At 41.7% G+C, this 15,081-nt stretch overlaps 3 protein-coding genes and 2 non-coding genes across 8 annotated transcripts; all 5 read right to left on the bottom strand.

Annotated features, from left to right (window-relative positions):
* Positions 1 to 83: 83 nt before the first annotated feature.
* Positions 84 to 4,193, bottom strand: LOC133166029 (C-C chemokine receptor type 3-like). The gene is made up of 2 exons (XM_061296007.1): positions 3,144 to 4,193; positions 84 to 1,848 (listed from the first exon to the last, which is right to left on the bottom strand). Exons 1-2 carry the CDS (start codon positions 3,157 to 3,159, stop codon positions 755 to 757), a joined length of 1,110 nt encoding a protein of 369 aa, XP_061151991.1. The 5' UTR covers positions 3,160 to 4,193; the 3' UTR covers positions 84 to 754.
* On the bottom strand, positions 4,190 to 6,135 carry LOC133165824 (cytochrome c oxidase assembly factor 1 homolog). Its single transcript, XM_061295720.1, has 4 exons — positions 6,042 to 6,135; positions 5,563 to 5,714; positions 4,914 to 4,990; positions 4,190 to 4,295 (listed from the first exon to the last, which is right to left on the bottom strand). Exons 1-4 carry the CDS (start codon positions 6,133 to 6,135, stop codon positions 4,190 to 4,192), a joined length of 429 nt encoding a protein of 142 aa, XP_061151704.1.
* Positions 5,577 to 10,675, bottom strand: LOC133166031 (hemicentin-1-like). 4 transcript variants are annotated; one of them, XM_061296011.1, is made up of 7 exons: positions 10,132 to 10,675; positions 9,739 to 10,011; positions 8,998 to 9,243; positions 8,322 to 8,648; positions 8,115 to 8,219; positions 7,937 to 8,067; positions 5,577 to 5,714 (listed from the first exon to the last, which is right to left on the bottom strand). In XM_061296011.1, exons 1-5 carry the CDS (start codon positions 10,199 to 10,201, stop codon positions 8,137 to 8,139), a joined length of 999 nt encoding a protein of 332 aa, XP_061151995.1. In that variant the 5' UTR covers positions 10,202 to 10,675; the 3' UTR covers positions 5,577 to 5,714; positions 7,937 to 8,067; positions 8,115 to 8,136. The 4 variants fall into 4 exon arrangements, with proteins under 4 accessions (XP_061151995.1, XP_061151996.1, XP_061151993.1 ...); XM_061296012.1 differs by having other exon boundaries at positions 7,937 to 8,051; XM_061296009.1 differs by lacking the exon at positions 5,577 to 5,714 and adding an exon at positions 7,775 to 7,851.
* Positions 10,676 to 12,946: 2,271 nt separating this feature from the next.
* On the bottom strand, positions 12,947 to 13,030 carry trnay-gua (transfer RNA tyrosine (anticodon GUA)). The gene is given in 2 exon segments: positions 12,947 to 12,982; positions 12,994 to 13,030. It is a non-coding gene; the product is annotated as a tRNA-Tyr (tRNA).
* A 1,727-nt stretch (positions 13,031 to 14,757) lies between these two features.
* On the bottom strand, positions 14,758 to 14,841 carry trnay-gua (transfer RNA tyrosine (anticodon GUA)). The gene is given in 2 exon segments: positions 14,758 to 14,793; positions 14,805 to 14,841. It is a non-coding gene; the product is annotated as a tRNA-Tyr (tRNA).
* Positions 14,842 to 15,081: the final 240 nt, after the last annotated feature.

The following is a 15,081-nucleotide window of genomic DNA, read 5'->3' as shown; positions in this document are numbered from 1 at the left end:
ACATCACATGACACTTTTTTTTTAGGGGAAGGTGGGGGTAAACATACCCACATGAAGTTCAAATATCTTCTGGAAAAAAAAAGAATCGTGAAATATTTTATTTTCCATTGAGAACTCGTTTTTTTTATTAAAGAGCAAATGATAAACAACCATTTAAAACAAACAATAGGGAAAGAAATAGAAAACTCAATGTCCTGGCTGTGTTACTGATATTGGCACCCTTTCCTGGAAGTAGCGGAAATTTGCAAACCGCAATTTCCTTTGAATCTCTGGTTCCGCTCAACATATACAAAAAGCAGATAGCTCTGAGGGAAAGCAATACAATTGTGACATTTACTATAACTGGCAAACAAAATTTTCTGTTGATACGCAATGGACTAAAAAAATCAAAATAGTAAAATATATGTACAGCAATTTGTATTCATTTTCATCAGAAACCAAGACAGTAAGTATTCAAAACTTTATACGGGAAATACACATGCACGCCCGCACATACACACACAAAACCAAAACCATTGTCTAATTTTGCTTCATTATGGCGTGTATACATGAGATTGTCCAGCTAAGGACAATTGAAATGAAAGAACTATAATACAATGAAATGTTTAACATGGTATAAAAGTCATACAGAAATAATTTTGGATCATTAAAAAAAATATTTTATGAGAAACTACAACAGCAATTCTAATTTTTTTTCTGAAATCTTCATTGCTTATTGTTTCCATCATATTTCTATTTACAGCATGTAGTTTCTCTAGTACTCATAATCAGAATGTGGTGTCTTCTGTGATGTGCTTCGTGTACTCTGGCTGCTGAGACTCAGGTGTCTCCTGAGACAAGGGATTTTCTTAGCAAGCAGCCTTTTAAAGTGGCTCTGAAACTTTTTACCCACAAATGTGTAAAACACTGGACTGATACAACAATAAAGGTAGGCTACATTGCGGGTCACAAACAACGCATAGTCCAGTTTGTCTGAGTCAGCGCAATCCACATCCGGATTGGAGCTCTGGATGGCTCGAAGTAGGATGACGACATTGTAGGGGGTCCAGCAAAGGAAGAAAGTAAAGATGATGATGAATATAAGCTTGATGGCACGACATTTCTCCTTCATTCGAGTGGACAGGATACGGACAGTGATGCTGATGTAGCAGTAGATCACCATCAGCAGAGGGAGGAGGAAAAACACCAGAAATTGTTGATAATAAGAGACCAGACGCCACAATGCCATGGTGCTTTCAGAGTATCCTGACTCCTCACACACCAGCCCGTTGAAAGGACTCTTCCACACGTTCTGAAAAATCAGTTCTTTCACACTGGCCATAACACTGATACACCAAACAACTGCAGAGGATATAAAAGCATAGCTTCTCTTTCTGCTTCTAGCAGCTGCTACCGCATGCACCACTGCAAGGTATCGGTCGAATGTCATAAGCGTGAGGAACAGGATGGAGCTGTAGAAACCGATGAAGTAGGCGCTGCTGACTAACTTACATAAAATATTTCCAAAAATCCATTCAGACAGATGATAAGTTGCCCAAAATGGGAGACTGGTGGCAAACAGGATGTTGGAGAGAACCAGATTGAGCAGGAAAATGTTTGTCACCGTGTTGAGCTTCTCATACTTGTAAATGATGTAGAGGACGAGGCCATTACCAAGGTAACTCAGAAAGAAATTGACATAGCAGAAAGCCGGGTTAAATTTGGAGCCAAAATCATTGACATTTGACTTCCTACAGAGTTTGACACTTTCGCTGACAACATAGCTTGGGTCATATGTCTCATTCATATTGAGGAGATCCATGAGGAGGGAATATTGGTCTTCAACCGTGTCCATGGTTGGCAATTGTCCTAAGGCACAGAGATATTTGCAAAGTATATTAGTGTATTGGCCACTGAGATTTTTAATCAATAAAATGTGTCTTACTCCCTTTTCCTGATAAGTGTCACAACAATACTTGTTGAGCCACATAACGCACAAAGTGGTTAGACCACTGTTAAGCCTAATTTAAAATCATTGACGCAAACTTGAAACTGAAAGCAAGAATATATACTTATTAAATGACCAATCGGTCTTAATATTTCAGTTTTTGCCTCGATATGGACACATGTGTGTATTACATTTATGCTATTATTACTCACCCCAAAAGGGAGAACAGAAACTGCTGAGTGTTGCAGTAAAATGTCCTGACTTTCACAGATGCAGTGTGCAATACTATTATTCGCAAAAATGACTCATTCTCAGAGGTTTAAAAAAAAAAGAGTAAAAAGCCATGTTTGTGATCAATTGCAGAGAGGCGTCATTTTATTCAATTTATTTACAGCAAACCTTGGCAATGTTGTTCCCAGTAGTGCAAAAAACCTTAAATAATTTTCTACACAGACACATGTACACAAAGTCACAAAACTATAACTATTTTTTTAAATAAATGTCCTTATTTTATTATATATTTAAAAAGGAATACAAATTGCCATGTTACTTTGCTGGCAAAGTGTGATATTTTATTTTATGCATTTACTGTGTTGGAACACAATTAAGTTAGGTTGCTTTGTGATTTCTGTAAGGTTAATGTTAGCGGATGCAGATTTGATCAATTATATAACATGCATTCTATCATATTTGTATCAATTATCAAGGCCTTGGCTACACAAATGAATTGCAAACTGAATGAAGATTCAGACGATCATATAAAAAGCCTTTTTCTTACTCATAGTTTTTTATTGCCTTTGAGTTTGTCGTTCCCTAAAAAACTGTTCCAGAAATGAAACAGCTGCAATTTTGATTTTTTGTCTTACATTTATTATACTCTGAGGAAATATCATATAGTAAAACATAATTTGTAAAGAGTGCCGATTTGTCTTTTGCCTCAAAGTGTGTTGCTCAATATGAGTATTACTCTCCTGAAGAGATAGGCACACAATAACATCACCGAAATTATACCCTATGATCATATTTATACAAACACACAACTAAAAAGATTTGACGCAATTCAAAACAGTATATGGCCTAAGTTTTAATCAGACCAACATTTGATTCCAAACTTTCATATGGTATAAAAACGGCAGTTCATTTTATATCCAATTTCTATTTGAATAAAAACCTGGGTTGATTATTTATGTATGAAAATTCACACTTAATTACTTACCAAAGCTGCTTTCCATGTAAGGCTTAAAGGCCAGAGACCACAAAGAAGCACACAAGTCAATTCTGACTGCAGATCGAGAATCTGAAAGTAGGGGTGCTGGCCTCCTTCCAGGAGATGTGCACACAGATGTTGTGTGTGTGTGTATATGTGTGTGTGTAAACTGGTGCCTGGTGTGTGCAATAATGTTGACCAGTCAGCAATTATTCGAAGTGGGTGTGATGCAAGCTCTTCTATCACTTAGTCACTGTTATTTATTTTGTATTTTAGGTTGGATATCAAACCAACTAAATTATGAATGCAAGGCAAAAGAAACCAGGATGAAGGGTGCAACGATAGCAAAGAAAACAGAAATAAAATTCTCCATTAAGTATGGGAAATACAATATTTAAGTGCAGTTACAGGAAATCCGTCTTCTCACTTGATAAAGTATGCATGTGCAATATCTCGTACAAACTTTCACACAGGCAGAGCAGTAAGCATAATCTTTCACACTTTTGCCAAAATTGTCACAGTTTTGTCATGAGAGTGAAGAAGATATGATACCCTGAGAACAAAACAATAATATTCTCTTTAACAAACTGAGTTGACATTTGTTGCGGGAGTCTTGCTAATAAACACCATCGTCCTTTACATTTGCGCTTTAAAGTTTACATGAGTGAATAACCAGATAGTTCACACACGTCTGGACACACCCGCTGCCGCCACAGCAGCAAAATGTGAAACCATATAACAAATAAATGTGGGGTGGAAACATCATAAACATAAGACACTGATTTCTCATATTAATGGTTCAAACCTTCGAGCTGTGGTTTCTATAAGTACTGTGCATGATTTAAAAAGTAGGAAGTTGTGGTGAGTCAGTTGAACATTGCTGGGGGCTTCAAAATCTGTTCCGAAATGACAAGTAGAAGAACATTGTCCACTTTGTCTTGGAGACAAAATATTGACTTAAGGAAGTAAAATCAATTCGAAATATCAAGTAAAACAGCTTTTCTGCAACTAGTGTGGGGTTAATTCTATCTTGAAGTTGTGAAGAGTAGTTGCAATCAGTCGGTATCCTCTAGCTGCCATTCTGATGCCACCAACGGAGGATTCATTAGGTCAATGGTCTCCCCTTCTTTGAGTCTCAAAACTGCCAGCTTCACACTCCATCTACAAAAACACAGTTTTGAAATATTTGCCAACGTTTAGTCCGTGAGGGGTATTGGGTTTTATGATTTTGGCTCTATATGTATACTGCAACAATAGAAATACAACATCATGACACCAAGTCCAAATTGGTATACAGTGATCCCTCGCTACTTCGCGGTTCGTTTATCACGGCTTCACTACATTGCGGATTTTTTTTCCAAATGAAAAAAACATTTAAAAGTCAAAATAAAACATCTAAATTGAGGAAACATGTGTCTAACCTTTAGGACAATGTAGTATTGCTCTAAATGTTCGTTTACATTCCTTTAGAAGTCCGTTTTCGCGTGTTAACACGATCGCGAATTAGCATCTTTCCGCTCACTGGTTAGCCTGCCCAGTACTTCTTCTTGGTGACCGTACTTTGCGGATTTCACTTATCGCGGTTGGTTTTTGGAACCAAATATCCGCGATAAACAAGGGATTACTGTATTGCTGCTGGTCTAATAGTTTAAAAACATTCATTAAAAGTGCTGTTAAAGCTACTGCTGCTTTAACGGCAATTTTCCAACTTTCTAATTAATCAGTGGGTCCTTTCTGGAGCAGAAAAGTATTTTGACTGAGGGAATAGAATGTACATACCTGTCGGTGATTGGGTCTCTGGTGGATGATGTATATAAATAGCCCCCAGTTTTTGACCCAGTCACAGGGATCTTTATCTGCAAAACCATAGAATCTCTAATGAATACATACAGACCTCAACACAAATTTATAATCCCTCAAATGGACTTTGGTGGGTGACTTCACTGCTCATGTGGGCAATGACAGTGAGACCTAGAAGGGCATGATTGGGAGGAAATCAGAACCCGAGTCGTGTTCTGTAACTGGACTGGGCTCATCGGATCGTACATAATGAAATGTTAAAAAATAAGGGTGTCCATATGTGCACTTTGATGATCGACTTTGTAATCGTATTATCAAATTTGCAGCTGTATGTTTTGGACATTGAGGTGAAAAGAGGGGCGGAGGTGTCAACTGATGGTGTGTTGGCACCGATGGTGGAGGAAGATGCCAGTCTGAACCCTCAATATGTATATTATGAACCCTCACAATATGTTTGAACGTACGGCAGAACTCCCACTTCCGGCAAAAGTTTGCACATTGTCTAACCACCACATTTTGAACAGTTCCTGAGAAATGGTTAAAAAGGCAACAAGGATACACTCACTTATGTTGAGCATGCAATGTAAATAAAAAAAATCATTACCATGCGGCTTTCTAAACACAGTACCTGTGCTGTTTGGTGGTCTATTCGATTGTGCTTGTCAGTCAGATGGATGTTGTGAATTTTTAAGGGTGGAGCGCCCAAACTCTCCATGGCGACCGTACACGCTTCCAACTTCTGCAGAGGCAATTTCTGGTAGTCTGACTCGGCAAATTTCTCTAATATGATACACAAAAACAAATCTGGTTCATCCTTTAAAACAAAATACTGTCACATTTTTATTACTTCCAAAAAACTGAAGTGACACCTTTGATTTTTTTTTTTTTTTTTTTTATGTCGAGAGACTCAAAACAAATCGGTGAAAACCAATCAATCAAATAAATCAATGAAAATTCTGCATTTATAAATTGTGAATTGGAATATTTTTATTTCATTAAAAAAAAAAGGAACCACAACGATTTCTTATCTGTATAGAATACAAAATAAAAACAATCAAACGGAAAAACGTTAAACCGCTTCAGCTCCTAATACAGTTTTATACTCACTCTGCATCAAGTAGTACATGGTGCTAATCCCTCCTCCTGTCAGTAAGGTGGTGAATATTGTGAGCTGTTGCAGTTTATTGGTGGAAATCCTCATCTTATGTGTAAAGAAAAATAAATAAATAAAAGGAAATACTGTCGTGAACAGAACCAGATACTGGAGATTTGCCCTTCGATACAGGTCGCCAGTCCCTCATCGACACTTTCACTGAGTGAGAAACGACATTAACGACTCGACTGTCAGTGATTAATTGACAAGCGTTAAAATTAATCTAAAATCACAATCATTTCTTAGAGATATTCTTATTTTTGGTTTACTGATTCGCAGCGCAACTACATTTTATTTAGCATGTTTACCTCTTCATTCATCAGTAACACGCACTAAAAGACGCTGTGGGACAAGCCTACGGTCCTAACTTCCGTAAACGTCATTTTTGGCGCGCTCCATTTTCACTCCGTAATGTGCCTGTCGGGTTCAGGAAGGCGGGTACTATGTTAAATAGCAACACTACTGTACTGAGTTCATTTCTGGCGTACGGATGGCGTTTTAGCTACTGAGAAGTGCAACAGAGTTGAGCTCAAGCTTCTTGTGCGGGCCATATTCAATTATGTTTTCAAAATATGTTGCGGGCCAATAATATATATAATATACTATCTCAGTGGCCGAGTGGTAGAGTGTCTACCCTGAGACTGGAAGGTTGTGGGTTCAAACCCTGGCCGGGTCATACCAAAGACTATGAAGATGGGACCCATTGCCTCCCTGGTTGGCACTCAGCATTAAGGGTTGGAATTGGGGGGTTGGATCACCAACTGATTCCCGAGCGCGGCATCGCTGCTGCTCACTGCTCCCCTCTCCCCCAGGGTATGGATTGAAATCACACGGGGATGGGTTAAATGCAGAGGACAAATTTCACCACACCCAGATGTGTGTGTGATGATCATTGGGACTTTAACTTTAAAAACTGGACCGCGGGCCAGTAGTTTGGTCACCCCTGATTTGGACTATAGCTACATGCACAGACAAATGCAACAATCTCCCAAACTGGTGGGTAATTGCAGTATGCAATTACTGCTCAGTAAGCAGTCTGAGAAAAGATGAAATCCTTCGAGTCAGATTTGAACCAGCGACCAAACGAGCTATCTAAGGGTAATTTAAAGTATGGCTACATGCACAGACAAATGTAACAATCTCCCAAACTGGTGAATAGTTCAGTATGGAGTCTGAGAAAAAATGAAGTCCTTCGAGTTGGATTTGAACCAGCAACCTGAGTTGCGGAGTTCCTGGTTTTCTCCGGGCACTCCGGAAACCATAAAATGTTTCTAATGCTCTTTAATGTGTTTCTTCTTTCAGATTTTTTTTCAGATTATTTTTTTATATTTGTAAAAATGTGTCACTGTTGGCAGACGTTCATTTGTTTGGATTGAGCTGTCAATCGTTGTATGAGGTAATTTCTTTTGTTTGATTCCATGGTGTATTTTACTGAATATCAGTAATTACAGTGCAAATCCAAATGATTGTCTTATTTTTTAAACAGGTTAGACACATCGGACAAGGATGGTTACTTGTCTTTTCATGTTACTAAGGTCAGATTCTGCGGGTAAAATTGCAATAATGTGACTTGACCTATTTAAGGACTTGACTTGCCCAAGGAAAAAATGACTTGGGACTTACTTGAGACTTGAAGCTTAAGACTTGAGACTCACTTGAGACTTGCACATGTACCCTCACACACGCGCGCGGTCATGCAATCAAAACTTTATTTATCGGCCCATTACAATCCAATTGAAAGGGAGGAAACACGATGCAAATAACCTTGAATAAATCAAGCATAATACAAAAATCAAGCGGCGAGAAAACATCACCAGCAAATAACCTTGAATGAATAATCAAGCATCACCTCCTCCTGCCATGGCGGCGGCGCGTTCCAGGCTCGCTGTGTGCTGACCGACCTCCCTCCCAATGCTGGCCACGGTGGAGCTCTCTCTGTCCACGGACGCGGCGGACAGCAGCAGCTGAAAAGCAAGACGGCTTGAAGGGACCTGGGTGAGCGCGGGACGGACGGACGGTTGACTCACCCGGATGGGCTTGCGGCGGGCGCTAGACCATCCAGTAGAGCTGAAGCAGGACGCACAGCACCAGCAGAGCATTACTGTAGGACGGGGTCACGGAAGCGCTCCGACCTTGAGGGTCACACGCAAAGAGGAAGAAAGCAGTCAGCTTGGGGCGCATATCAAATAGAGACTGGAGTGACCCCGCTGGGGGGGAGAGGACAGAGTACTGACTGGTGTCCCCAGTGCCACCGCCTGGTTTGACACCACTGGGGTTGGAGAGGAGAACGTTGCCGTCGCCAACGCTGCTGAGGTCCAAGGCTGGGGACTCCTTCTCACTGCCGTCGAATTGTACGGCCACGCAAGTGTAATCGCCCGCCTTGGCTGGGCCACCCTGGATGATCAACTGCGCGTTGTTCAGACCGAGTTTGTAGTTCGAGCCACTGGCGGTGACAGGGGCTCCTCCCTTCTTCCACTTGAGTTCTTTGAAGCTCCCCGATGCAATGCAGGAGAGGGACACCTGCTTTTCAGCCACACGTTCAACGCTGACTGTGACCGGGTCTGTGGGAAAAGGGAAATGCGGCAGCACTTTACGGGCGCAATCTTGCTGTGACGGGGCAGCGCGATGCGCGATTGAGACAACTTGTTGCAAGTTTGACCTTTGTAAAGGGGGCGTGCTCTTAACATGCATTTGTCCACAAATTCAATCTACAGGCTTACAAGATGTCACCCCCTTTTCAACAGCTTTCGGAAAAATCCAACGCAAAACTACTTTGCGCTACAATTGGAGATTGCTCGAGATGCTAAATGTAGATTATTGGCTGGCGGCTAGCTGGCTAGCACGCACAAAGAGGACTGGTCGCAGAAAGGGACACAGATAGGGGGGACTGCCCTGCAACTTCAAACTCACTGTGAACCTGGACAAGGAACGCCGTCACCTCGTCATTGGACCCGTCCTTACTGGCCACGTACATCCCGGCAGCGGCCGAGTCAGCCTGGCTGATCAGATCATACCGCTCAGCGGTGTTTACAAACTTTTGGTCGTCGATGCCGACTGTTTGTTTGGCCCACTTGGCAGTGCCTGACGAGATGCCGGAAGGTAATTTGAAGCTGTGTCCATTGGTGACATCGCACACCTTGTTGGAGTCGCAGATGACTGCCAGAAAAGAGAGGTGGCAAAAGCACAGTTAGTTATTTATTTCATTCTTTTTTGGGAAGCACAGTTACACACAGTTGCCGCGATTTCCACCCGTGTTTTCCGGGTGTTTGGTTTTATTTATTACTGTCTCCCAACCACTTGAAGATGGCGCCAGAGCCTTGTCTAATAAAGACAGCGAGGGAGGGACCTGTTTCAAATGATAATAAAAACGCCGCACAAGCGGTCCGAGTCAAAACAGTTTTGGAGACCATTTCCTCCAGGTGAGATGTTGGGAGGTGACTAGCGGCAGCAGATGATCCCGCTTCTGCTTTCTTTGCTCGACACTTGCCATGGACGCAACAAATGGACAATAAAGAATGCCCGGCTTGATCCCCACAATTGTCCTGCGGTGCCCCCACTTGCACGGTTATTTGAGCAGCTGCCAAACTGCGTGACTGGCTTACAGGCAGGTTCCAACAACCAGCGGCACAAAAGGGATGGCAACTTACTTACCTGGCGCAACGGCCACCGTGAAAGACGCAGTTGTGTCCGCGTTTCCTGACTTCCATGTTGCAGTGTACACCCCGCTGTCCTCTTTGACCAAGTTAGTCATTGTTGCTTTCTGCTTGGCCCCCGCACCCTCCGCATACGTAGCCCTGTCTTTCACGATCTCAGCGCCATTCTTCGTCCAGGTGACCGGTTTGGTGCCTTCGGCGCTATCTAAGGTGACGGTGTCACCCACTTCGCAGACGCACGCCTTGTCCTTATCGCACGTGCAGACTGTCTCTGAAACAAGCACAGGGGGCAAGCCAGAGGATTCGTCCCAGTCCGACACAATACAGCCGCTAGAACTTTGCAATGTTGACAGCGCAGCGCATCTCCAAAGACAACTTGCTGCACTTTTACCTGGCTTAACGGGGCGCCATGGCGAGAGGAGCAGCAGCACCAGTGCAACGCGCATTGAGAAGATCCGCATCTCCGATGCTCTCCAAAGCGCGCAGTCCACCAAAGAAAAGTTGTCTCTTGAGCGATGGACGATGGATGCCACGATACGGACGCAGCGAGGAGCTGGCGTTGAGTGAGTGCCGTGAAGGCGAAAGTGACGGCCGTAGCCCCGCAAGCTCCGACGCGCGTCGTCCGTCACATAGGCAGGAAAGAAAACGTCGAGCGGCTTTGACGCGTAGGGGACACGTCGAGCGCACCGAGCCCTGAGCCTTTAGCCTTTCATTTCAAAGCGTACAATCCACGTCCGTCCGTCCGTCCGCCCGCTGCTCTCATTTCAAAGCGGTCCACGTCCGTCTGCCGAAGGGGACACGTCGAGCCGCGCGAGCCCTTTGCTTTCATTTCGGACTTTGGACATGCCTGGTTTAACGCAAACAAGTTGCTGTTGTTGTTTTTTTTAAATGATAGGCTTTTATTTTTGGTGGCACATTTTTACATGCAATACTGGAAGAGTGCTTGTGCAATTAAATCAATGTGAATTTTTGTGCATTTTGTCTCCTGTCATTTTCATATCTGCTGAAAGTCCTGAAAGTGTCAGTCACCTCAATGTTGAACAGAGGCTGAGATGTACCGAAGGCAAATTCCTTATTTGGCATGCTCAAACACGGCGAAAAAAAAAAAAGAAGAACATCTTGATTCTTGTTGATCAAAATGTCTTTCAGAACTTTGTTGCATTCATTTGATGTGTACGATTGAGGAAAAGAAATGAGGCCTGGTGGCAGACACCGTTTCTCTTGTACTGTTCAGCTGACGTGTTCTCGTGATTTTTTTTTAGGGGGGAAAGCGACCCCGAGAAAAAGAATAAACCGTGACGCAACCTAAGAGGACGTTGTTGAGTCGTTTTCATTCATTCGAGCACCACCTGGCCCAATCCAAGTGCTTTGGAAAAATACAAAGAACACTTTTAAGAAATTCGGATGCTAACCAGAAAAGATGTATGTAAGACAAAAGAAAGTCCCCACATTCACAGTGTCTTGAGGACTTCAATGAATCAATTAATACTTTCTAAAAGAAAAATAGAAACTACTTTTGAACACTTGCGTCATACCGATTCTCACAAAGTTCACATCAATAGGAACACTGAAGACACACAGGAATATGTATTTTTCGAGAGGACTACGATGAGAGAAATGAATCTCATGACAAAGAAAAGACAAAAGAGAGGAAAGAAATGGTGGCACAGCAAGAAGACTGAAAATGTCAAAGGTATTCATTCAGTAGCATAGAGACAACAACTCATTCACACGAGGTTGAAAATTACATGAAGAGCAACCAACGTGCTTGACTTGGTCGATTAGTTAACGCTCACAGAAAGCTACCACGGTCTTTTCATATTTTGTGTGTGTGGCGGCCTTGATGTTTACTTTCATTAGTTGATTAGTTAACTTTCACAGAAAGCTACTGAAGGAATGGGGTCGAAATACAAAAAGTCCTGCCTAGCTACAAAAACAGATATGCTCAAACCTCATTGAATAAAGTACATAAACAGAAAAGTATATTCACATATTAAACCAATAAAAGAAACATTTTAAGCATATAATTATACTGACACACCAAATCAATAAAGAAGACATCGCTAGACATTTTTGATAGGTTACGGTAATGACAAAGGTTTTTATTACTTTATGATCTCATATATATTTCTGAGCACTTTGAAATAACAAATGTTTTTTGATATATTGCCTAAATAGCTTAATGACCCTTAAGGAACTGTGTAATGCATGGCTGATCTTTTTTCTCTAAATCATGGACACGGCCAGACCGTTCAGTACTTGATTATATCTTATGTTTTGACTAATGCTAGACGCCAGCTTTTCGATGACTACTGAACGTTCTGCACAGAGGGAGATGTTTTGCCTAACAAAGGAAATATATAGTTTGAAGCATGATTAAAGTAAGAATATAATGACGTAAGCAAAGACATGGAGTATCAAAAGAACAAACTTTGCATAGTCAGGGAACATTAATAGATTAATGATGTCACAGCCAAAAAGCTTACATAATTTCGTACAAAATGACAAAATTGAAAGAATGACGAATGGATGAGGTGCAACAGTGTATGTGCAAGGATGGAGGAGAATTTTTACAGGAAGGTCACTTGGAGATAAAGACCACCAGGTGCCAGAGGGAGTCGGCCAAGGACTCGGCCAAAGATGATCGCCAAGGCCGAAAAGACGGGATGGGAGACAACAGCCCCCGCACACACCGAATCGCCCATAATCAGCACCCACTCCCATTGAATCAAACTCTACTGCGAACTCGCCCCACCCAACGACTCATCACCCATCAAACTCGCCCCACACCGGCCTGTGCAACTGAATATAAGCTGACCAAAGAACCTTGAACGTTGCCTTTTCTGAATGGAGACTTTCTGCTCTTGAAGGGCCCACCGCTGTATTGTACTTTCCTGAAAACAGAGCTTTCTTAACAAGAATTGTGATTGAACTCAACCAACCTGTGTAAGTCTAATTTCTGCTTCAGTGTCTTAGCATTTTCCTAAATGTATTCTTAGTTTAATCATGCTTCCAACCACATCCCCTCTTGTTCTTCGAACCGGATTTGTACCAGCGACCTAAGGCTATCCACAAGCTCTAAAGTCTTCCGCTCTACCAACTGAGCTATCGAAAGATAAACTGCTCTTTAGCTACATGAACAGACAAATGCAAAAAACTCCCAAATTGGTAGGTAGCTCAATAGTTCAGTATGAGAAAAAGGGAAGTCCTTCGAGCCGGATTTGAACCAGCGACCTAAGGATATCTCCAAGTTCTACAGTCCTCTGCTCTACCAACTGAGCTATCGAAGGATAAACTGCATTGTAGCTACATCAACAGACAAATGCAAAAAACTCCCAAATTGGTGCGTATTTCAATAGTTCAATATGAGAAAAAAGGAAGCCCTTCGAGCCAGATTTGAACCAGCGACCTAAAGATATCATCAAGTTCTACAGTCCTCCGCTCTACCAACTGAGCCCCACACAAATGCAACCATCTCCCAAACTGGTGGGTAATTCAATACCGTTTTTTTCCATGTATAATGCGCAAAATTTAACTAATTTATTGTCCTAAAATCTGGGGTGCACATTATACATGTGTACAAAAATCTTTTTTTTTGTTGTTAACTGTCTAATAGTTCAGTATGCAGTCTGAGAAAAAAAGGAACTCTTTCAAGCCAGATCTGAACAAGCAACCTAAGGATTTCATCAAGTCCTACAGTCCTCCACTCTACCAACTGAGCTATCTAAGGGTAATGTCCAAAGTAGTCCATAATTTTGGGAGCGTGCCATCTGCGCCTCACGGCAAAACCCTGCCAATCACCTGTTATCCAATTTACTCACTGCATGCTCGTTTGATTTCTTCAGATTTAGGAAAATGCTAAGACACTGAAGCAGAAATTAGACTTACACAGGTTGGTTGAGTTCAATCACAATTCTTGTTAAGAAAGCTCTGTTTTCAGGAAAGTACAATACAGCGATGGGCCCTTCAAGAGCAGAAAGTCTCCATTCAGAAAAGGCAACGTTCAAGGTTCTTTGGTCAGCTTATATTCAGTTGCACATGCCGGTGTGGGCCGGGTTTGATGGGTGATGAGTCGTTGGTGGGGCAAGTTCGCAGTAGAGTTTGATTCAATGGGAGTGCGTGGATTTTGGGCGATTCGGTGTCTGTGGGGTCTGTCTTCCATCTCGTCTTTCGGGCTTGGCGATCATCTTTGGCCGAGTCCTTGGGTGTCTCCCTCTGGCACCTGCTGGTTTTATCTCCAAGTGACCTTCTGCTCCATTCTTACACTGTCGCACCTCATCCATTCGTCATTCTTTCAATTTTGTCATTTTGTACGAAATTATGTGAGCTTTTTGGCTGTGCCGTCCTTAATCTATTAATGTTCCCTGACTATGCCAAGTTTGTTCTTTTGATACTCCATGTCTTTGCTTACGTCATTGTATTCTTAGTTTAATCATGCTTCCAACCACATCCCCTCTTTGTTCGGCAAAATATCTCCCTCTGTGCAGAACGTTCAGTAATCAAAAAGCTGGCGTCTAGCATTAGTCAAAACATAAGATACAATCAGGTACTGAACATTTTTAGACGACTTTGGCAGTGTCCGTGATTTAGAGAAAAAACATCAGGCATGCATTACACAGTTCCTTAAGGGTCATTAAGCTATTTAGGCAATATAACAAAAAACATCTGTCATTTCAAAGGGCTCAGAAATATATATCAGATCATAAAGTTATAACAACCTTTGTCATTACCACCTATCAAAAATGTCTAGGTATGTCTTCTTTATTGATTTGGTGTATAGGTAGGTATAGTTATATGCTTAAAATGTTTCTTTTATTGATTTAATATGTGAATATACTTTTCTGTTTATGTACTTTATTCAATGAGGTTTGAGCATATCTGTTTTTGTAGCTAGGCAGGACTTTTTGTATTTCAACCCCATTCCTTCAGTAATTTATGGTGAAGCTACATGAACACAGAAATACAACAAACTCCTAAACTGGTTTTGCAATAGTTCAGTATGAGGAAAAAAAAAAGGTCCTTCGAGCCGGATTTGAACCAGCGACCTAAGGATATCAACAACTTCTACAGTCCTCCGCTCTACCAACTGAGCTATCGAAGGATATGAAATAATCTAGATAGAGAAGTAGAAACCTAATAAACTACCGAATTTTTAATCCGAGTAGTACATCTGCAAGTGCTTGTGGGCGTGCCAAAATTGAACTCCACGCCAAGACCAGAATTTTCTCTTGCTTATTTAGATAAGCTTGTAGAACTTAGAAAAAAACAAAAACACGAGAAACACACTTTCATCATATCGTTGACGTAAAGCTGGAAACTGAGATAACGTCTGTTTCTAACC

Source organism: Syngnathus typhle, linkage group LG13 (assembly GCF_033458585.1).
Source record: "Syngnathus typhle isolate RoL2023-S1 ecotype Sweden linkage group LG13, RoL_Styp_1.0, whole genome shotgun sequence".
NCBI lineage: Eukaryota > Metazoa > Chordata > Actinopteri > Syngnathiformes > Syngnathidae > Syngnathus > Syngnathus typhle.
Note: the sequence above shows the minus strand (reverse complement) of the source record. Positions and strands in the feature narration are given on the sequence as shown.